The sequence below is a fragment of the Micrasema longulum genome, unplaced genomic scaffold (assembly GCF_059751315.1).
Source record: "Micrasema longulum isolate JH-2025_06_02 unplaced genomic scaffold, ASM5975131v1 h1tg001280l, whole genome shotgun sequence".
NCBI lineage: Eukaryota > Metazoa > Arthropoda > Insecta > Trichoptera > Brachycentridae > Micrasema > Micrasema longulum.
The window spans coordinates 68,855-91,165 of record NW_028278467.1 but is presented as its reverse complement, the minus strand read 5'-3'; the positions used below and the strand labels follow the sequence as shown (position 1 = coordinate 91,165).

General features: G+C 35.6%; 3 protein-coding genes across 3 annotated transcripts in view; 1 reads left to right on the top strand and 2 right to left on the bottom strand.

Annotated features, from left to right (window-relative positions):
* Positions 1–213: 213 nt before the first annotated feature.
* Positions 214–7,581, bottom strand: LOC148276096 (peroxisomal N(1)-acetyl-spermine/spermidine oxidase). The gene is made up of 3 exons (XM_088234764.1): positions 6,128–7,581; positions 3,677–3,797; positions 214–599 (listed from the first exon to the last, which is right to left on the bottom strand). The coding sequence occupies exons 1-3, from the start codon at positions 7,504–7,506 to the stop codon at positions 414–416; spliced, it is 1,686 nt and encodes a 561-aa protein (XP_088090890.1). The 5' UTR covers positions 7,507–7,581; the 3' UTR covers positions 214–413.
* A 267-nt stretch (positions 7,582–7,848) lies between these two features.
* sra (RRM_RCAN_like domain containing protein Sra) lies at positions 7,849–10,907 on the top strand. The gene has a single exon (XM_088234770.1). The coding sequence runs from the start codon at positions 8,062–8,064 to the stop codon at positions 8,755–8,757; it is 696 nt and encodes a 231-aa protein (XP_088090896.1). The 5' UTR covers positions 7,849–8,061; the 3' UTR covers positions 8,758–10,907.
* Positions 10,758–22,311, bottom strand: part of LOC148276094 (organic cation transporter protein) — a 34,019-nt gene continuing 22,465 nt past the window's right edge. Inside the window, exons 2-3 of the mRNA XM_088234769.1 lie at positions 14,621–14,732; positions 10,758–12,414 (exon numbers count right to left, since the gene is read on the bottom strand). Of these exons, the coding sequence (XP_088090895.1) occupies positions 10,926–12,414; positions 14,621–14,732 (1,601 nt within the window). The 3' untranslated portion in view covers positions 10,758–10,925. The remainder of the gene's footprint in view (positions 12,415–14,620; positions 14,733–22,311) is intronic.

The window sequence follows — 22,311 nt, the reverse complement described above, 5'->3', positions numbered from 1 at the left end:
AATCTCTTTGGCATGATATCATCAACAACAATTTAAAATGTAAGAGACGAAGTGTAAATTAATCAAGAGAGGAAAAAGATCTTTAATGTTTATTTTAACAGATATTACTTGTTTTATTAATTACATAATATCAATTTTCGCTGCACATATATATGTGTAGAACTGAAATTGGTATTTACATGTGAACAAAAAAGAAATACAATGTGTGATTAATTTTCTTTTTCCTCTCTCGAACAATTTACAATTTGTCACTTACACCACTTCAAATATCGGCCAGCGATATGACTTAATTTGACCAAAAGGAAATGAAACTCAACAATTATTATTTGTCTTGAAAAAATCAGTTCGAGTTTGATAATGCTAGAATAAAATATAAAATCAACAAACAATTTGACTACTAACTGTGTTCGTGACTATTGGAGAGACATGCCTTGGATCCACGAACTAAGGTCACTGGTATCGTTACAATCCATGACTATCTCCTGCCTCTCATCGGGGATGAGGACTTGTTGAGCTGCTGTTCTTCCGGTGAGGTACGCACCGTGAACCGTGGAGTAGAAATTACTGTGAGTATGTTCACCAGCAAACAAGAGTGTTGGCTAAAACACAACAATAATGTAAGATGTAGAGTTTTTTGTTGATAAAGTTTTTTTTTTATGTGAGTAGGTACTGTTATTATTTATTTTACTAAGGATTTTTACAACTATTACACAAGCTAGTGTTGCGGACTCGCGGATCAGAGGTCTGAGGTTTGAACCCAACCCTGCCCCCACTTGATTCCCATTTTCTAATAGCGGATTATTTAAAACTCGTTGAAAATGGCCCCAAAAATCGAAATATTTGGGTAAATAATAAGAACGCAAATGTTTCCTTTTTTAAGAAAAAAAAAACCTAATATTAAAGGAGAGAGTTGACATAATTGTGCGTGTGCGATGTTTGTGATCATGTGTGTGTGCATATGTGAATGTGTATGTATGTGCGTATATGAATGAGGATCTGGCTTTTAGAACGTGATATTCTATAGTAAGTTTTTTGAGTTTTTTTTTTTAATTTGACATGTTTTCAATTTTCTATTCATTACATTTTTTTATTTTCATAGTAATAAGATTTGACATGTTATCAAAATAAGAAATAGTAATATGTATATACATAAGATCTTAGTGATAAGCACATACTGACGAACTGCAGTCATGCACTTCAGTAGGACATGTTAACTTGTTTTTTTTTCGTATAAATAAATAAATTTTAAAAACATGTGTGTGTATTGGAAGAACTTGGTAAGAAATCTGAATGTTTCAAATATTTAATACATTCAAAACCTCTACATAATAACTCGTCATAACATTTAAACTTTCGTGTACCCACAAGGACCACCAGACTCCAAGACATGTTCCAGTGGGAGTACAATAGGACAAACTTCACCCACCATTCTCCCCTGGCACGGATCCACAGAACCGCCATAATTATGCTTAGCTGTTGGACTTGCTCCACACCACTCCTGCTGCAATCAAATCAGCTATCCTATCCATCGAATGGCCATCCCCTCAATTCTCCTCTTTTTAATGTGTTTCTTTACTCATCTTCACTTTATTTCCATTTTCTTTTTTTAGAATTAATTACATAATTAGTGTTATAGTTATGATTTTATTTTATGTTATTTTCTATAATGCTTTATGTACTTTCAACTGTATATTGTAAGAGCCCTCTGGGCATTTATTAAATAAACAAACTCCATTGTAATTAGACAATAAATTATATTTCCATATATTATTTGACCAATTAGCGCTTTCACCCTCTAACGGGCATCTTCAGACTGGACATACCGCAGACAAGTCTGAAGATGCACTTGTCTAGGGTATGTCCAGTCTGAAGATGCCCGTTAAAGTGTGAAAGCTCTAATTGGTCAAATAAACAAGTGAGCGCCAAATACACCAGAGTAACCTGTTTTTACATGGGGGATACGTGCCACGTAGAACCGTGTAATACTTTCATAAATTGAAACAATGTCTCAGATGGGAAAGTGGGGAAACATCGAAGAATACATCTAAGTATTAATTTTTGTACATTTATTAATGGGTTCATGATAGACGCCAGTGAACGAATAGCTGGTGAGTGAATGATAGATGCCAGTAAATGAATAGCCAGTGACTGAATGATAGACGTCGGTGAATGAATAGCCGGTGACTGAATGATAGACGTCGGTGAATGAATAGCCGGTGACTGAATGATAGACGTCGGTGAATGAATAGCCGGTGACTGAATGATAGACGTCGGTGAATGAATAGCCGGTGACTGAATGATAGACGCCGGTGAATGAATAGCCGGTGAGTGAATGATAGACGTCGGTGACTGAATAGACGGTGACTGAATGATAGACGTCGGTGACTGAATGATAGATGTCGGTGAATGAATAGCCGGTTACTGAATGATAGACGCCGGTGAATGAATAGCCGGTGAGTGAATGATAGACGTCGGTGAATGAATAGCCGGTGACTGAATGATAGACGTCGGTGACTGAATGATAGATGTCGGTGAATGAATAGCCGGTGAGTGAATGATAGACGCCGGTGAATGAATAGCCGGTGACTGAATGATAGACGTCGGTGAATGAATAGCCGGTGAGTGAATGATAGACGCCGGTGAATGAAGGAAGTGCAGATGTTTGGTGCCATCCAATTTCGGAGATTGAATCCAGAAAAACACAGTAGTATTGAAGAATATGTAGTATAGGTATATCATTACAAATAACTTATAATAAAATGCATAAATTAATCCATGATAGAGAGATCCAAGGTTCAAACCCTGCTCTACCTCAAGTAGATTCCCATTTTCTATCATGATTATTTACAACCTGTTCACTGATATCAACTTTGAAAGATCATAAGATTATTAAGGTAGACATCTCAACGTAAGTGAAGAAATATATTAATTTTTTTAAAGGAAAGCAATACTATGATTTACTCCAATAATAATTTTGGGGATGTTTTCTTTTAGTCATAAATAACCTTGAAATGTGGATGTTCAAACATAGGCAGAATGGTGAATGTTACACAGTGTGTAAAGTGGCCACTTAAACCAGCCAACGACAGGTCATAAGCCCTGTAAATGCCTAGACTCTCATGACCCTTCTCAAAAATGTTTTCCCTCTCTCTTGCAACAAATTAAAAAATAATGTTCCTTTGATCAATAATCAAACAAACTTCCAATATAGTCCTTTATACGATGTTCCCTCCCTCCATCCCCTCTACTTTTTTCATTAATTCTCAAACAAGAGAATATTTTCATAATTTAATCAGTGCATGTTTGTCCTAATCAGTGCATGTGCTTATTAAAATGCATGTCGTGTTGGTTTTATATTTTTGTGCAACAACTATGGTGAAGGTGTATAGTGGGTTTTGCATGTTGGTTTGCATGTTGGTTTAATTGGTGTCCTGACGAAGAGACGGGTACGTCTCGAAACCGGTAGACATAGAAAAGTCGGTGAGTGGCTATATACAAATATTTAATAACATTTAGTAAAATGTTTGACCACAAAGTTAATGCTTTAAATATTTATAATAAATAACCTTGTTTGAAAATGGGAGAAAAGTGGCGGTAGTGTGGTTTGAACCTCGAACCTCCTGATCCGGAGTCCACGAGTCCACAAGACCACAACCCGTCTCAAATTATTGTTTACCTTTTGCTGTTGAGGATCTGCATAACATGGCCTAGAAATCAATTCAATATCCAACTGCGAAGCTCCAACAGCTATTGATGTATAGGACCCTTTACTGTAAGGTTGCTTATGCCAACTTGTGCTATAAAAAAAAAAACATTTTAAAACTTACCAAATACATAATAATGCCTGAGATTTTGTAAGGAATACATCAACAATTCATTAATAGAAAATAAATACCGTATTTTCAAAATAACTTATATAACTTAACTAATGGGATTGAATCTACATTATTAAATATCATTTATGTATGGTAAATAACACGTTGACCGCCGTCTCAGCCACCAGTGGCCGACACCGAGTTATTCCAATTGGGCCATGTCCCTCATCTCCTAAAAATTTTAATATTTTTTTGCAAGCGGAGTGATAAGGAGTAGGCCCTAACCAGTGCTTTGTTCACATTGTATTCAAGACTGTAAAAGACTATAGCTGGCCTTATTGTTATTTTGGTTCATTTGTAAATATTCATTTTTTGCAATGGCTGTTATTGTGGTAGTATGCGCAGTATACACTACTTCACGAGGTGGATTTAAATTGATAGTTCCACTTCTTTAAAAAACAGTAACTAGCGAAATAAATAAATGTAAAAATTTATTTTTTGAAAATGTTTTATTCCACTGACGGGAAAGTGCAACAGCAAGTTCTTAAATTTATTTACCTTTTAGGGGATTATGACGTCAGCAACAATCTGGTTAGACTTTTATTGCCCGAATTAACAACAACGATATATCGCTGTTTAGCAGTCTAAAGGTTTAGTTAAGTTGTACAGTAAAAGGTCATACAATACACTTAAAGATTTACAAACGGAAAGAAACCGTTTTTATTCTAGCAAATTAAACATACAGTCCACATTCTCACAAGTAATATTGGCTGTTTTGTTTTAATTGATAGCAGCTCTTTTATTTATACTTGTTTTTAACATTAACCATCCTCTACTTCGACTTCTACAAACATTTTTAAACCATTTTTAGAAGTTGGAAATGTAATAGTTTAATTTCAGTAATTTCTTATTGGAAAAATTGTTTTTATATTTGAGGGGGTCAAATACAAAACCGCCACTGTCCATGATCACTGTTTTTGGGAAGACCAACAAAACCAGCAGCTAAAAGACTATTTCTTTTAAGTTCAATGTGCAACTTGTGATTTGTATAACAGGTAGCGAAAAGACTATTCTTTTTAAGTTGAATGTGCACATTGAACTTAAATTAAATAGTCATTTGGCTACGGGTTTTGATGATCGACCCATAAATAGTGATCATGGACAGTGGAGGTTTGCATTTAACCCCCTCGTTTGTCATATTTTATATTCGTTAGAACCCCAAGAACAGATTAATGATGAGTACATAGGTTCCACTGTATACTAAAAATATGAAAAACTTCACAGCAATGAGAAACTTCAGCCCTACAGGAAATTGGATACAAAAATGTTTTCTTGCGTGCGGTAAAAAATTAGAGCATTCAATTGTACGACAAAGTTTCTTGAAAATGTACATAATTTTTTTTTAAATAAAAACTAACTACCTTGAACAATGTCACCAGTTCATGTGAATCTGATGAGAAAGCTGTGAAAGATATCCAGTTTATTTATCGTCAACGGACCTATCAGCAGAACTGACCGAGAATAAGCGAAAGAAAACCTCTGACGTCACATGCGGAGTAATTTCAGAAATACAAAACATTAAAAAATCTTATCGCTGATAATACAGTATATAAAAATGAAAAAAAAATCAGCTTAGTTTAATAGTCTATTAACAAATAAAAAAAACCACTAAACTTCCTCATTCGCTTAGCAAGACTCGAGTAGTAAAAAGTCACACTTATTTAATTACTACCTATTTATTTATTTATTTCCACGGCTCACGCTTTTGACAAAGTATAAAATAATATTGAAAAACCATTATAATAAAACAAAACACCTGAACACAGTATAAAAAATATAGATACATGAAATAAAATCACCAGAAAATAAGGAAATAATAAAGAAAAATTAAATGAGAAATTATAACATAGGTATGCAGCAAATTAGCAATACATAAAGAGTTTAAATAAAAAAGTATTGAAGTAACAAAGGCGATGTATCATAGCATAAACAGTAAAACGAGTATAACACTTGGTACAATTTTATAATTTAGAAAAGAAGTGATTAAAAAGTAATGATTTTAATTGGTAAAAAGATAAATGAAATAAATCTAAGTTTCCATGTTTGTTTGCTAACATGTGGAATCGTTGAATAGGTGAGTATTTGGCATAGTTTGAACTATGCAAATCAACAGCAAAATAAGTATTTTGTCTAGTCTTATTTTTATTAGCAATTGATTGTCATTAGAGTATTTATTTTCTTTCTGAATGATCCACAATCATCTCACTGACACAAAATAAGGATTATTTACTTATAGTCAAATATACACTTACCAAACACATTTCTGCGGTTCAGGTACGAAAGGATCATTTAGAAATTTGCGAAGGATTTCAGTACACTTGGCTGAAACAACGTCCATTGGTAAAGTCTCCATATATTCCGCTTCTCTTCCCGAAATCCAACCGAGCAGAAGAGTTTCGGACACTTTGGAAAATGAATAAATTTTCCTAAACCAATTTTGAGATATATCTCCCTTACAGTCCAATGTTTCCCAAAGTAACATCACTTCCGAGATCGTGGGGTTGAGAAATGGCCGATCGTATTGGAGAAAGATTTTGTCCACAGTTCCGAACAACAGCCGGTCTATTGCTTCTATTTTGTCGTGCGGTAATGGAGGATCGAATATTGTAGCGGCCGTTTCCTTCAGTACACCTAAAGGGATTGTGCTGATTAAATGTTCCGCATGGAATTTCTTACCATTCTCACACTCTACCTCGACCATATATTTTTTGGATGGTTTGCACGGCGTTTCTTTGAATTCCTTTCTTTTCACGCTCATTCTCGAGGGAGAGGCATTTGGAGAATCGTCTATCACAGTTTTATCCGAATCGTCGGAATCATTTCCTGGGTCGTCTATTCCGGAATCGCCTCCCGGACTTCCCATGGCCCCGGGAGAGACGGCATTACACCAGCTTATCAGGCTAACGGGGTGGTCAGTGAGGATATTGTCAGGAGGAATATGTTTCGACAGAGGCTGCAGTATGGAACTGTAGCCTGAAGGGAGCACTATATTTCCCCCTTGCAGCTCAGTATAGCTGCCGAGTTCCAGCAAGTCTATTTCGTCCATCGAGTGACACCCGCTGATGCAAGTTTCTCTCTTGAGGAGGCATTCGAAAATAAGTTTCCTCATTACCTTTTCTTCCGACTCCGGAATCGTATTGAGGTAAATGGAAGCTTCTAAGTTGATATGCTCACCGACACTGTTGATATCGTCAGGAGGCAGGTACTGACAGTAAAAATATTCCTCGCATCTTCTGAGAAAGCACACATACGCTTCGTAAATCTCTTGCAAGATCCCGAAAGGCACTTGCTTTCCCTGCTCCGTGGCGGCGATGACCTTGTGCGGTTTGGGAACGTTGATGATGTCTATGAGCCCGTTGGCGATAGCCAGCTCAAACATAGGATTACCGAGTACTCCGTGAATCCAGTTAGCGCCGAGCTCTACCCGCTGAGGACCTATCGGAATAGATATCACTCTCCCTCCGATTCGCCCTCTGGCTTCCAGTATTCGGAAGTCTGTACAACCATTTTTTACTAGATGATTGGCCGCTGATAGGCCCGCGACGCCAGCACCGATTATTAAAATTTTACATTTATTTGATAGCGCGTTTGTTTCCTCTGAATTTTCTTTTGATTTCGGGTGGTCTCCCATTCTATTTCATTTGTGTTTGGTTATTTTTCTGCAGCTGATAGCTGTCAGGTTATACAGAATTACTTTGGCGTTTGAGATCATAGATAAATATTTATATTTTCTCCTTTTGTTGTCGATACTTACTCGTTTCGAAAATATAAAATACTATCTAAAAATTTTGATTGTATTATAACGAAATGATTTTTTACGTATTTCGTCGAGTTAAAAAAGTTAATAAAATTATTTTAGGATCAAATACATGTTAAATTTTAGTTGAGCGAAAAATATGTTTAATTCTTGAGGCGTTTGAAACAGTCCTGATAAATAATGATTTTTACAGGTTCCAACACTTAATTTGCGTCATATTTGCAAGGCTACCATGCAGCCAACTGTAGAAAAAAAAATTTACAGAAAAATAACAAGGGATTTCTTTCGCCGCTTGGCAGGCTCTGTAAATTGAAACATTTATCTTCTCTTATACATATTTATATCTTTCAGCGAGATAAGTGCGTCAACGGAATATATTTAGTCTCAACGAATAAGTGTGCAGTCTAATAATTCGAGTCTAAAGGTCGCATGTGCGTTAAACTTAAAAAATCGATATGCACTAAAATCAAAACAGATCTTCGATCATCTATTATTATGGCCGATTCCGGACACTACGACGATGCCCTTCAGGACGAAGAGGTGTTTATCAACGAGGCGGACGGCTTGCCTAACGTCCATCCGAACCTGGGACAGCTAGACTACGACAACGACGACCCGTCCGCGGATCCTCTGGACGATCTGCCCAAGTCCATCATCGTGACCAACATCCAGAGCGAGGTGTTCAACAGCGAGACGCTGAAGGCGGACATGGAGAACCTGTTCCGCTCGTTCTCCGACGAGGTGACGTTCCAATGGCTGCGCAGCTTCCGGCGGCTGCGGGTGAACTACGAGCGGCCCACCGCGGCGGCGCAGGCGCGCATCCAGCTGCACCAGTTTCCGTTCCGGGAGTCGTGCATCTCGTGCTACTTCGCGCAGCCCGTGACGCCCGTGTCCGTGCGCAACCTGGAGCCGCCCGCGCCCTTCAAGCAGTTCCTCATCTCGCCGCCGTCCAGCCCGCCTCTGGGCTGGGCGCCGCGGCCCGAGCACGAGCCGCTCGTGAACCACGAGTTGCTGGCGGCGCTGGCGGCGCTGGCCCCCGGCGAGTGCCGCGAGCTGCTGCCCCCCCAAGGCCAGCAGCCCGCCATCGTCGTGCACTCCATCCCGAGCGCGCACGTCACGCCCTAAGGGCACCCCCGCCCCGCCCCCCGTCGCCCGTTGTCAAGAAGATGGTTTCCTTCACCCATATCTCCTTCTAAGTGACTAATTCAGTTTGGGTATCGGATAGTCTGTCACCGGTAGTACTTAGCGCGGTGAGCACTAGTGAATCCCAGACTGTCAATACTCCACTTGGCTTTACAGGGTCTTACCGCAGCCATCACCGTAGCGAAACATGTCGAAGTCTTATCCATATTTGTGTTTTAATACGTGTAGCAAATAAGCGGAAATGCATTAGCATACTATCCACATTAAGTGGTATCGGTGTTTATTATCTAGATCTATTATTCTAGAAACAAATTATTCCGAATTTACATACTTAATGTTACATGGCGACATCACCTGACGCGTGGAAAGTAACATGTTCACATTTAATGAACATTATGTTTATTTTGTATTAGCAAATAGTTTAATGAGGTAGTTCATTGTTTTTATTTCATTTATTTTTTAATAGACCATAAAACTAACCGAAACAAATTTTTACAATAGTTCTCTTCGATGAGTTTTACTGATTGGTCAGTTGTCAACCGGAAATCTATAACAACTTATTGATTGATTTGGAAGAACTATTGACGTTGAAAGTCGTTTGTTTTTATTAAAATCACGTATTATTTTTTGCCTACATTTTCAATAAACTTCGCCTAACAATATCCTCTGATTTTTACTGCGCGTAAGAAAACATTTTTATATCCAATTTCCAGTAGCACTGAACTTCCTCATTATGATTTCCAAAATAGTTTGAATGTTTTCACTAGACACGCTTTGTGTGTTCCCAAAATGCCTATAAAAAAATCTACGTAATATCTCCCTGAAGACTAATCCTAAAATGCGTCAGTAACTTGTGAAATGAAACCTTTTGACTTGTAGGTAGTCTATGTCTTCCCAAATGTAATCCAGCCAGTGCAATGTTTTCTTAGAAATTAACTGTTCGCTGCAATGAAATTGTTAGAGTAATATTCAAACTTAACAACATTATTGTGCTTTTTATGAAATTGATTAGTCTTTCGGATTCATTATCTTTTTATTAAAGTGTCGAGACATTCCTTCCTTTGGTTCCGGTGGTCCTTGTTTTTGAATTCCAATGTACCTCCCTCCCTGACGGCGAGTCGAGAAAGAAACACGCGCAAACACACAACGAAAAACATCCCCGAGGGGGTGAAATCCAGTCTTTTGCCTACGAACCTTTGGACACTCAAATATTGTATAAAAACATACCGCGAGCGTAGCAGTGATTTGAATCATAAAAACATACACAAAACGCAAAAAGTGATTTGTGCAAACGAAAACGGTGTTTTTCTGGACCAGTGCCCAGTGCCAAAGGGAGGAAATCATAAGTCCTTACCCCTTTCATTCATTCCAGGATTGACACAAAAACCCATAACGTCCATAAGTTTTACGTAAAATCAAACGTTTCCTATTTTCTCCACCACGCGTATCGCGAAAAGGCAAGCCTTGTTTACAGTCCCGAGGTCGAAGGAATCAAGCATCCTACAAAGCGAACCTGTCTAAATTTAGCTAACTGTTCATCCACTATACGTACTATGTTACCATAAATGAAATATAGCGAAGCGTCCCTCTTCTTGACAATTGACGATATTTTTTATTAACAGAGTTTATTTTTGTGTAAAAAGTTATATTGCAAATGTTGTTATATCGCATTACACAAGTTATGTTTAACATGAAAAGGCTGTTAATTTACTTTTAGTATTGGGAGAAGTCGGAGAACTGTGGTTTATGTGTAGCGGACTATGTCCCAATGTGATTATCCGCACTTGTGCAGGAAGTTTATACATTTAGGATAGATTTGTTACATTTTAGTACATAATTTTCTTGTGTTGTCTAACGCTTTCCTTTGTTACCTAGAGTCAACACTCCCGGATCCAAGTAGATTCTGGACCCAGTGGATTATGTTTCTGTCGATGATCACAGCGTGTAGGTAGAATAGGTAGGTGTAAATAAAAATTACCACATTTTTGTGTATCTATGAAAGTGTTATATTAATGAATTATGTATAATGATTACATCGAGAAATGAAAACTTAAATTCTATTTTGTTGCGAATGTAAATTATGAATGTTTGATGTAAATATAAGTACCGCAAATACATTAGATATGTTCAAATGACCGAGTCTTATTATACTACCGCTTCATATTATCCAACGGTATCATTACTTCGGGAGTTGTATCTGGGATGGAGTGAGTCTTGTTCTTCTTCCCGAGACACGACGTGAAGCAAGTGTCACCTTCTCCGAAACTTTCTCCGTCTTGGAGAGACTGCGGCATCGGCTCTCCCATAGTCTCGGGGAGGAACAAGGTCAATACTCCCGACAGTAGAGAAATCACTCCAAATATTACGGCTGGGATGGTCGGGTTGAGCGAGTCTAACAGGGTAATCATAGGAGTTAAGGCCCCTGACAACCTGGCGCTCATAGATCCTAAACCTAACGCCGAGTTCCTCACTACAGTGGGGAAGAGCTCCGCAGAATAGTTGTATATGATAGCGAATGATCCAGCGATGAATAGCTTTCCCAACATGACTACGGACGTGGCCTCCGTGCTACCCTGCGTCAAGTAGGCGGCTATGATGCAACACAGACCTCCTGCCAGCATGAGAGAGCTGATGAGAGACCTTCTGCCCAATCTGTCGAGGAAGTAAATGACAGCGGCATAACTCGGGAATTCAACTAAACCCATTATAAACAAGATCAAAAATGGATTTCCGTAAAGTTTTCCAGCATTGAGAGACAGCCCGTAATATACGAGGGAATTTGCGAACCAACATAAGCATACGTTTAGTGTTTTCTTTCTCAAGTTGGGAGTCTTAAATAGGTCTGATGTTCCAGCCGAGGGAGTATTTCGGTTGGCTACAGCCTTTCCACGGGAAATGAAGTGCGCGGAGTCTACGCTGTACCCTCTTCCATTCATTTTCAATGCCTTTTGTACTATAGCTACCGCTTCCCTGGCCTTTCCTTGCGACCACAACCAGCGTGGTGATTCGTCCATGATCCACCAATGAGGGATGAGCATAAGTCCGTGCAGTCCATAGATGACTTGCAATAATGTCCTGTCGTTGATTGCGGCTCCCCATCCGGCTACCAGCATAATGCCCCCTGCGAAGGCTGCCTGGAATGCGATACCACACGCTGTCCTTTTGCTCGCTCCTACTATTTCCATAGTCAGCACAAATCCGGTTATATAGGATCCCGCAGATCCAAATATTCCATATAGGAATCTGACCACCAAGAATGACCAGTATTCTGGGATGAAAGCGACTATAATTCCTAGTATTAATTGCAGAATAGCGGACCAACAGAAAATTGCCTTTCTTCCAACTTTGTCAGCCAATCCTCCGAGGACCACAGCACCAGTAAACACACCCAGCATGTACATACACTGCGCTAGAGCTCCCCTCCATCGCCTATCGCAAACAAAATCCCATTCTATCGCCCTTGATGAAACATAGTATGTATCGTCGTACGCGTATGATGAGCAGGTTACAGTCTCATTTCCATCAAAGATGTAGCAAGACTCCAGGTTTCCATTTGGCTTTTTGGGAATTGCTGCTAGAACTTCAGTGGAGTTCCAGGGGGCATTGGTCCCATTAATGTCTACACCAGGTATAGCGCATCTGTAAGAAAAAAATATTGTTAAAACTGTCCATATTTGTCATAAACAAAAAAACCCACAGCTTTCATATTATTTTATTTTATTTAACACTTTATATACATATACGGGCGGGCATATTGCCTTAAGGCAATTTCTTCCTACCTACCCAAACCGTTAAGTTTGAGAAAATTACAAGTACATGGACATATTGAATCTTACAATTTTATACAAAATTAAAAACAAAGATTAAAAAAATAAAAATTTATAAAAAATTAACACTATACTATGAAGAGTGGAGAGGGGATGGGAAGGAAAGAAGAAGGATAAATTAACAACTTTAACTAATACTAAATAGTGACATTCCAATCCCTACTTAAATGTAAATAAAGAAGGAACATCTCACATTAGTGGGTAGATTATTCCACAATCGAGCAACTACTACTGTGAAAAAGGAGGCAAGAAAATTTGAGCGATGAAAGGGTATTAAAAGGGTTCTCTCATTACTAGAATGTGATAGAGGTTGGAAGAGCTCTCTCAGATAATCAGGCGAAAGGGATTATTTAAAATATTGTGAAGAAGTAATAGAATGTGAATGTTTCTATTATTTTTTTTATTTTTTTTTTTATTTTATTTATTGGGGATATCAACAGTAATACATGTAATACAAATATAACAAATAACATATACAGAGAATAAAACCAATGACAGATATCCACAGAAATACATTAAATACACGTACAATACATACTAGTGTGTTTGTGTGAGTGTAAGTGAGTGAGAGGGTGGGTGTGTGGGTGTTATATTGGAAAGAGGGTGTCAGGTATCGAAAATATAAATATATATAAAATATTAAGAAATAGAGATAAAATTTAATAAAATAAAATAAAACTTTATTATTGAAACTAAGTATAAGACAAAAAAGAATGTTTTAAGACGCGCATTTTAAATGTTATTTTTTTACAATCAAATGGATCAATAAGGGGAAAGTTCAAATTATATTCACTAGCAAAACGTATAAGTGGAGAGTTCTGGGCATAGTTCGTACGAACTGCTGGCACATGAAATAGAGAGCTCGACGTGTGACGGGTGCGGTAGCCGGGGACATTTAATGATAACTCTGACAAAAGAGCCGGACTATCAAGGCGTCCACTGAGTATGTCATGAAGCACCCCCATGTCCAACAGTTATCCAGACATGCCTGATACTGAGTCAGTGTAGTTGTGTGGTCAAATTTAGGTCTCTTCGCCCTTTCCATACTGTGCTAAAAAAATCCGCGCATTCCTGTGTTGTGTAGTCAACACATATGCAAAAATGAGAGATTTAATATCTGAAAAATGTAATATTCATTGGCTTCATTCAATTATATTTTTATTCAAAAGTTAAAATATTTTAATTATAATCGCTAAAAAACTGAATAAAACATTTGCTAACGCTCACAATGCGAGCGAATAGACCACCGCTGACAAAGCTCGGAGTGCTACTGGCTTACTGTGGCAGTGGTACAGGCTACTTTTGCTACTGGCCTGCGTGAATATTACCTATAGCATCGAGAGTGAGACGTAAAGAGTGTTTGAGACGATCATATGTTCGGTACTCTTTTTACTTCATCGCCGCAACAATGTTACACATTGGTAAACCTGTAATTGTATTTGTAATTTATTTCTGAATTCTGATAAAATAATTTTTCTGTGCCCAATAAGTATTTATCATTTTAAAAATATTTCAATGGATACGTAAATGTGTAACCGAGGAACGCCAAAAATCTTAATCTAGCATTTATTATATTTTTATAGAGTTTCTAGATGCAATGTGTACTAGAGCACTAGGAAAGGGGGGTTAATATTCTAAAGAAAATTTACAATTTAAGTCTTAGAAAACGATACTTCTACTGAGTGCTTTGCACAAAATATTACGCCTACATTATATATCTATGCTAGAAGCAAAGGGTTGGGCTTAAGCATCCTGAAATACATTTTTAATATAGATAATACTGAAGCAATAATAATAATTATGATTATATAAATTACTTAGAACTTGAAAGGTGTTTCAGAAGAAATAATACTATCCAACGTTAGAATATATTATATTTTAAAGATTACTTTACATAAGTTCTTATTTTAGTGGGTATTTATTAATGATATATTAGCTTTTCTTCAATCAATGGTGAGAATTCAACCTACGATAAATAATGAAGCCATACAATGTGTCACTTGAGAGTAAAGGTATACCTGTGGTCTGGAACAGCGGCAACTGTTGTTAGAGACATCATGTGCATTCCCGCTGTCACAGCTGCCAAGATATGTAATATGAACTGCCAACATTGGTACGTGCCAAACTCTCCTGTAACAAGATACAAACTACAATTTAGTTTTGTTATATTAAAGGAAAAAAAATGCATTACCAAAATAAAGGTGAGGTAACCAGTCGGGACTTATTTTTAAACAAAAATTAAACAAATCTTTGTTCATGTAGGTATTCATTAAAATAATATTGTAAATACGTATGCACATATTATATTTTATATGCAATTACAGTTTTTAAATTATATAGTAGGAAATGATAATAGGACAAGGACGACCAAGAAAGACGTGACATGATTAGATAAACCAAATTCCCAAGTCCTTTTGCAAAAGTGTAAAGTTAATTAAGAATGGTCTTTTTTCTATTTTAAGTCTTCTTAGAGGACATCAGATAGTGCTACAGTTGGCTACAGTACTAATAAAATACACATTCTTACTTCGAGTCTTTGTATTGAGATATTATTTTCTCAAAAATGTTTAAGTCGATTCCGTGCCTAAAAAATAAATCATTTTAAGCATACATTCAATGATTAAGAATTTAGATCATAATAAAACAAAAGAGAAGGAAGAAAACAAAGAGTAGATAACTTTCATACTACATTCTTATAACCATTGGCAACGGGTTACCTAATGTGTATATTTCAAGTTTTATTTCATTTAAAAATAACTAACAGTGCAAAGGATCCAGGCTTTTTTGCCCAATGTAATATGTTCATGTTTTCATAGTTATTTTACATTCTTTGTTATTTTGTTTTAAAATTTTATATCATAAGATCTGATATTATCATAATTTACATCATATTTAGGCCTCTCAATGAGAAAAAAGTAACATTTAAAAAAAATTGTAATCTCTTTAATTTGATTATATTTTTATTTTACATGTCATTCCTGGCAATGTAAAAATCTAATTTATAATAAAAATATATTATGTATTCTAGTAGTAAGTGGGGTTCAGACATCTGATCTGTGAGTCCGTGGCACTACCACGGGATCACAGCCTGGTTATTTTTGTATCTTAATAGAAACAGAATACTGGACAAGTGTTTTCGACTCAACGGCTTCTCTTATATGAAAATTCTGAAAAAGGAAATTAAGTAGAAAAAGGCCCACTTATCAGTGTAGTGGTTGGCGTATTCACTAACCATGCATTAGGTCCCGGGTTCGACTCCTGGGTTGGCATAAAATATTTGCTTTTAAAGATGATTTTACACTAAAGTATTTAATTGTCCTTGGACTGGCATCTGAAGCGTAAGACTGATCACCCTACCTTCATATAAGAGGTGATCAATATGCACAGCATTTCCTATTCCAATATACCACGGGGTGCAGATGGCGTCATAATGATAATATAGTTAAAATTCAAAAAACCTTTTTTGGCAAAAAATTAAGACATCATTTTTACTAATATTTTATTATTTCTACAAATAATAATAATGAGTAAACGAAACCCCCGGTTTAAACTGTGTAACTTGGTTATATATAAGCAACAAAACTATTCCTTTTCTGTTCAAGGTTCCAGAAACAACTGTTATTGTTAGTTTATTACCTATGCTTTTTTCATATATTTTTTTTCGTATTTTAATCCCTTTTTTTAGTACAATTTTTTTATAAACTCTTCTTTTGACCAGTTTGTTTTTTTGGTTGGCTGGAAGATATTGCTTTAAGCAAAAAGTCCGCCAAAAGTATTTATTCTTTGTACTTGAATATTTAAATAAATAAATAAACTAAGTCACACGAATCTGTGGAATCGATAAGTGTGAAAACAATACAAGTAATTATTTGAATTATACACATATGAAACTATAAATCTTTATAATCATGATTATAGTGCTATAATACAACATTCAATGAAGAGTCTAGAGGTCTCCATATTAATTTGTCTACAATAGAACTTAATAGTAGCAAGTAGAGAATGAATGTTGTTTTATAGCATTGTTATTGAACCATAATAAAGACTCTGCTCTTTGTTGAGAGGCTATTAAGTGTAGCAATTGCATCAATTACCTTTATTTTATTTTATTGATAAAAGGTTATATATTGTATTTACACTATTTTATGTAAATATTATATCAGCAAATCATAAACAATTTATTGCTGTTTTCTTAGACATTTATAAAACTTTTTTTAAGTGCAACAGATGACGCTAGTATAAACATTGCTTGGAACCTGAACAATTAATTTTTGGAACAAAAAACAAATTCGTTCGTGTTTAAAAAATATTTTACTGCATTTTTAAATTTCAACATGTTCGATTTAAAAAATGCATATTTAGTAGTAATAAATACAAAGTAAACGAGGTAAAATATACAAAATACACAGAAGTTTCACACAAACAACTAATGGGTGGTAACATAAGTTGGGTCTGTTTTTTTGAGCATCAAAAGTAAAATAAAATGATAAAGGTTATAGGCATAGAATTAATAATATCTTAATTCTATGGTTATATGTCATACGAAAGGAAATTTTCTGTTCTCAAGAGGAAAGTGAGCATTTTCGATACCTCCTTCTGTTTGCGTTCAATCGAGGGAATAAAACTGCCAAAGCTGCTAGCGACATTTGCGCAATGTATGGTAAAGATGATATGAATTAAAAGACAGCTCGTCAATGGTTTTCGCGTTTCAAAGACAGTAGGACAATTTAAATGGTGGTATACCGTTATGTGACTACAATTCTTCTGCTCAGCTAATTCTTCGGTGGTTTGAAGAGGATGTTCATGAATAATATGGTTTAAGCGATCTTCATCGAAGTCCACTGGTCGTCCAGAACGCTCCATATGTCTTTAAGGTCGAAATTACATTGAAAAGAAGTGCGAAAATTCCAAGCTAAATAGCAAATTGTAAAACCTGTTTTTTATTTTATTTTTCAAATTAATTGATAAATTATTTGTATTATTATATATTAGTATGAATAATATTCATGTACTGCTATTTTTTGTAAAAATCAATTCAAGGGTGATGTACAATAAGTATCCCAACATGCCTTGCTGCTACAGAGCACATGGTCAGTTGGGATGCGCAAACAGGTACATAGGGTACTGTAATTAGAACACCAGTTACAGCTTGTCTTCATATTTAATTAAATTAGTGGTTCCCTACAATTATAAATATATATTTTTTTTTTAAGTAAAAAGAAATATTCGCGTTCTTATAATTTGCGCAAATATTTCATTTTGAGGGCCATTTTCAACGAAAATAACTCACTATTAGAAAATGGAAATCAAGTTGGGGTAGAGTGGGATTCGAACCACGGATCTTTGATCCGTGTGTCCGACACACTAGCCACGGGACCACAACCCAATTCTAAATAATAATTCCCTTTCCGCACCTAATGGTGCATAAGGCACTGCATTAGTACACCAATTGCAGTGTATCTTGATCATATTTGTTACATCAAGATAAGATGATCAGTTTTACGCTTCAGATACCAGTCCACGGACTATGAAATATTCTAATGTAAAAACACTTTTTTAAATAAATATTTAATGTCAACCATGTCGGGAATCGAACCCGAGACCTCTTGCATGGTAGGCAAACGCGCTGACCACTGCACCACGAGGCCGACAATATTAAACGAAGAAAAGATTTTTGTATGGTTTTTTTGTTGCAAATTCCCGAAGCAGGGGCGCTGTAGCTCAATCACAACTAACTATCGACGTGCTAATAAGCGACGTGAAAACAATTTCTCACCATGGTTGTTTATCGTATTCGCGATCACAATGGAAAATCCGTGAACGCCTAATTTTAAATGTCAAAATATTTACGTTTCGCGACGTATAATCCTGCTGCGCAATCACATATTTTAATTTCACCGGTGTAAATATGGAAAATATTCCAAAACTGCCATTTTGATTTATTTATTTATTATTTATCATTTATTTGCATTTAGCCGGCGGTTGGCAAGCCAAATATCAGAAAAAGGAGTCGCCATAGTAATTGTAATTTAATTTTCACTTTTTTGTATTAGACACTCCTTACTTTTTTGCAAATGCAATGTATCGTATTATTTGTTATAGTAAACGTCGATTTTTCGCCAATGAACTGTATTTATTTAGGAGTAAAACAAAAAACAAACCGACACGAGCGTTGACTTAGAGATTACACACGCGCTGACTTATGACTGCGATAACTTAAGCATGTTCATTATTGTTCACTGTGATCGCTCAAATTCTTAGCATGTTTTTAAGCACGTCGATAGTTATTTGTGATTGAGCTACGGTTTATCTCTATGATGATTTGTTATAACTATTTTTACAATCACTTCCTTATTCACATTAAATAGTGCATAAGGTATTGCATTAGTACCTACTGTTTATCATAAACCATTCATCAATTTTAGAATGAAAAATGTATTTTGACAACGTTGCGTCGAAAAAATCTACGACCCCGCATTAAAAAGCATGTTATAGTATACTATATGATTAGATAACTGTACGGTACCACACAAATCTAACATTGTTGTAATACGAAACGGATTTTGTTTCTACAAACGTGCATAATCAACTAAATAAAATATTAATTAGTAATGGTAGGTACCTAATGGATTTTTATAACATTATTTTATTTTTTATTTTAGAAGGTAAACACGAACAGAAACATATAAAATGAAAAATAATGGAACCCACTAAACCGCGAAACCGGCTTGTCAGCAAGTGAAAACAGTTTTTGCCACTGTTAAATGACAATATCCGACATGAGCCCTTTATATCCCACTGTGAAATAGGCAGTGAAAGGAGTAGAGTTAAATTCATTTAAACTCGCGGTTTACGTAATTTGAATTTTAAAAAAAGTTAGGTAGGTACTCGATTTTTGCAATAATTTTTTTTTTATGGTGAGGATAACCATTAGAAAGACCCCCGGTCTAAAACGGCTTCCGGGTATAAGAAGAGTGCTTTTACTGTTATATCGGCTTATACGGATATCGGTTACAAAAGAATCACGCCAATACAGTTAAAATTGTTTTCTTTACATACCATAATTTATTTAAAAAAAATAATTACACATGTTTTTTTAATCATACCTACAATCTACTTTTTATAATTATATTAATGTTAAAGCTGTTACTTTCCATAAAAGAGACTAGATCTTGTAATTAGAGAGTGGCCTATTTTATTTATTAAGTAATTTGAAGTTATATAATAAAAAAAACAAAATTATACAAAACGCTGTCCTAGTTTATGATTGTTCAATATACCATTTTGCAAATTTTACAAAAGAAATTTTATTATATTATATATTTAATTAATTTGTTTTTAAAGTCAAATAAGTTAAATCAATTAGTGGAAATCGGCACTTAAAAAATGCTGAAAATACTATTTACTAACGGAAAAAATAATTATTATTTAGTTACATTGACGCATAATGAGATAATGAACATGTTGGCATTCATAACTCGATTTTCTAAAAATGGTCTATTGAACATACAAAAACTCTTTTTGCTTTCTTCTTTCTTCTTCAGCCTTTTGTCCTCCACTGCTGGATATGGGCCTCTTCCATATTCTTAAATTTTTCTCGGTCGGTTGCTACTTGCAGCCAATTTTTACCCCCTACAGCAGGTATGTCGTCGGATCATCTTTTTTTAGGTCTTCTGACGCCTCGCTTCTTCTGCCAAGGTCTCCATTTTAAAATTGTAGGGGTCAATCTTGTGGGGTCTTGTCTCGAAACATGTCCTGCCCATTGCCACTTCAGTTCTGCTACACGATCCATAATATCCATTATTCTGGTTCTGTTCCTAATTTCTTCATTTCTTATTTTACGAGAACTAGGGCAGCGAAAATAAAAAGAATAACAGAAAATAATAATACAGTAAAACAAATTAAAATAGAAAGCTCTTTTTACTAGGGTTCAAAAATTTTCTATTATTATTGTAATTTTTTATTCCTTTGAAAACAAAACTATTTTGACTATGACTTGGTCGAAATTGAGAAATTTTGATATTATTTTGGTATCTGAGTTTATATTAAGCATATTTTCCATAACAAGGCCACAATCAACTATCCCGCCAGATCTTTCAAGCAGAGTGAAAATATATAGTATGTATTTTATGCATCAAATATAAGTCTTGTATTGGGTGTTGCGTCCGCTATTTTCCAAATGAAAGGAAGAAGAGGACACAAAAAAATAAAATGACAACAAATTAATCAATAATGTATTCTCCTTCACTATTTTACGACAAATAAATTTGTCAACACTTCATAGCATCTTCACCGCGCAAATATCGCGAGTAGCTTTGGCAACTTCATTCCTCGAATAAACGCAGACAGAAGGAAGTGTCAAAAGTACTCACTTTCGCCTACTTGACATTATATATTGAAGGCTTGTATTCAAATCAAATAATACATGTAACGTAAAAGCAAAATGTAATATCTTATAGAGCAGAAAATTTTCATTCGAACGTCTAAAACTAAAACCTTTACCCATATTATTTACCATTTTGTTTTACTTTTGCTCTTATGCTGTTTTTGAAAAAAAACGGACACACCTATAAATAAGCAACTCCCGTTAGAAAGCTTAACAGTAATTCTAGCGAAATTATCACAATATGAAAGCACGATTATTTTAATGTTTCATAACAGTTTGAACAAGCTTGGCGTCAGAAAGAATATTAATAAAAATAACAACCTACCAAAGGAAACGAGTAATGTTACTCGTAGCTCATTCGCCAATTACGACCAATTACATAGGTAATTATTGTGACATCAAGAAATTTCGCGTGGATCATTGCAGAAAGGATGTCGTGGTCGTCTTTTAATTACATGTAATTACTGTTCTCAGAACAATAGTTACTGCAGAAACCGTAAGTGCCAAGTAGAATTTTGTGACAAAATGATTTTCAAAATCATTTAATCGCGTTTTAAAAACTTTCGACATAGGTACATAGCATAAGACATATTTATTTAAAATGTGCGTTTTCATTGCAATGCTTCATATATTCTGGACCTGGGGACTAAGGGCCTATTTCACTGCCTCTGAGTAAGGTCTTGATTAGAGTAAAACAGAAAATTTGTTACACCACCGTCAAGTAGCGCTATTATTCTGCTAATCACAACCTAGAGAAATAACAAAATGGCGGAAAAACAATTTGACAGTCAGCGAACATTGAGATATAATGTAAAGAGATGACATTCCATACAAATCCGAGCTAAAAAGTCGTCCCCAAAGGAAAGGGAATGACCGGCGGGGTAGCGAGTATCGTACTTTGTGTAACAAATGACGAAAATTTATTAAACAGCGTCCTATAGTGAAAAATAAGCTAAAATACATTTTATCAATGGTACTAGTATCTACTATTTACCCATTCATAAATAAAATAACGGAAGTACTGAAACAAACGAAAATTGACAATAATAATAAATAATTACAGCGCTTTTATTTACATACAGACCATTCCCACTAGTTTCTATTTAGACGCGAAGTGGAATACTATCTGATTTATATTTATAATGCATTTGCTACAAAGAGAAAAAAACAATCAAGTCATTATTTTTGTTCGCTGCAATACCGTAATATCTGAAGTATTTGACGCGTGACGACCCTATTGAATAAAGGGAAGTAATAAAATAATACGAAGAGAGGTATAACTACTAGCGTTTTTAACAATGTAGGTAGGTAGATACGCGTGAC

What these genes read in the sequence shown, in the direction of transcription:
- LOC148276096 (XM_088234764.1), bottom strand. Translation starts at nt 7,506, where the DNA reads ATGGGAGACCACCCGAAATCAAAAGAAAATTCAGAGGAAACAAACGCG. An exon ending in GAACCGCAGAAATGTGTTTG is followed by an intron (nt 3,798 to 6,127) that starts GTAAGTGTATAT and finishes TTTTTTTTATAG; the next exon opens with CACAAGTTGGCATAAGCAAC. An exon ending in CAGATCCTCAACAGCAAAAG is followed by an intron (nt 600 to 3,676) that starts GTAAACAATAAT and finishes GTTGTGTTTTAG; the next exon opens with CCAACACTCTTGTTTGCTGG.
- sra (XM_088234770.1), top strand. Translation starts at nt 8,062, where the DNA reads ATGTGCGTTAAACTTAAAAAATCGATATGCACTAAAATCAAAACAGAT.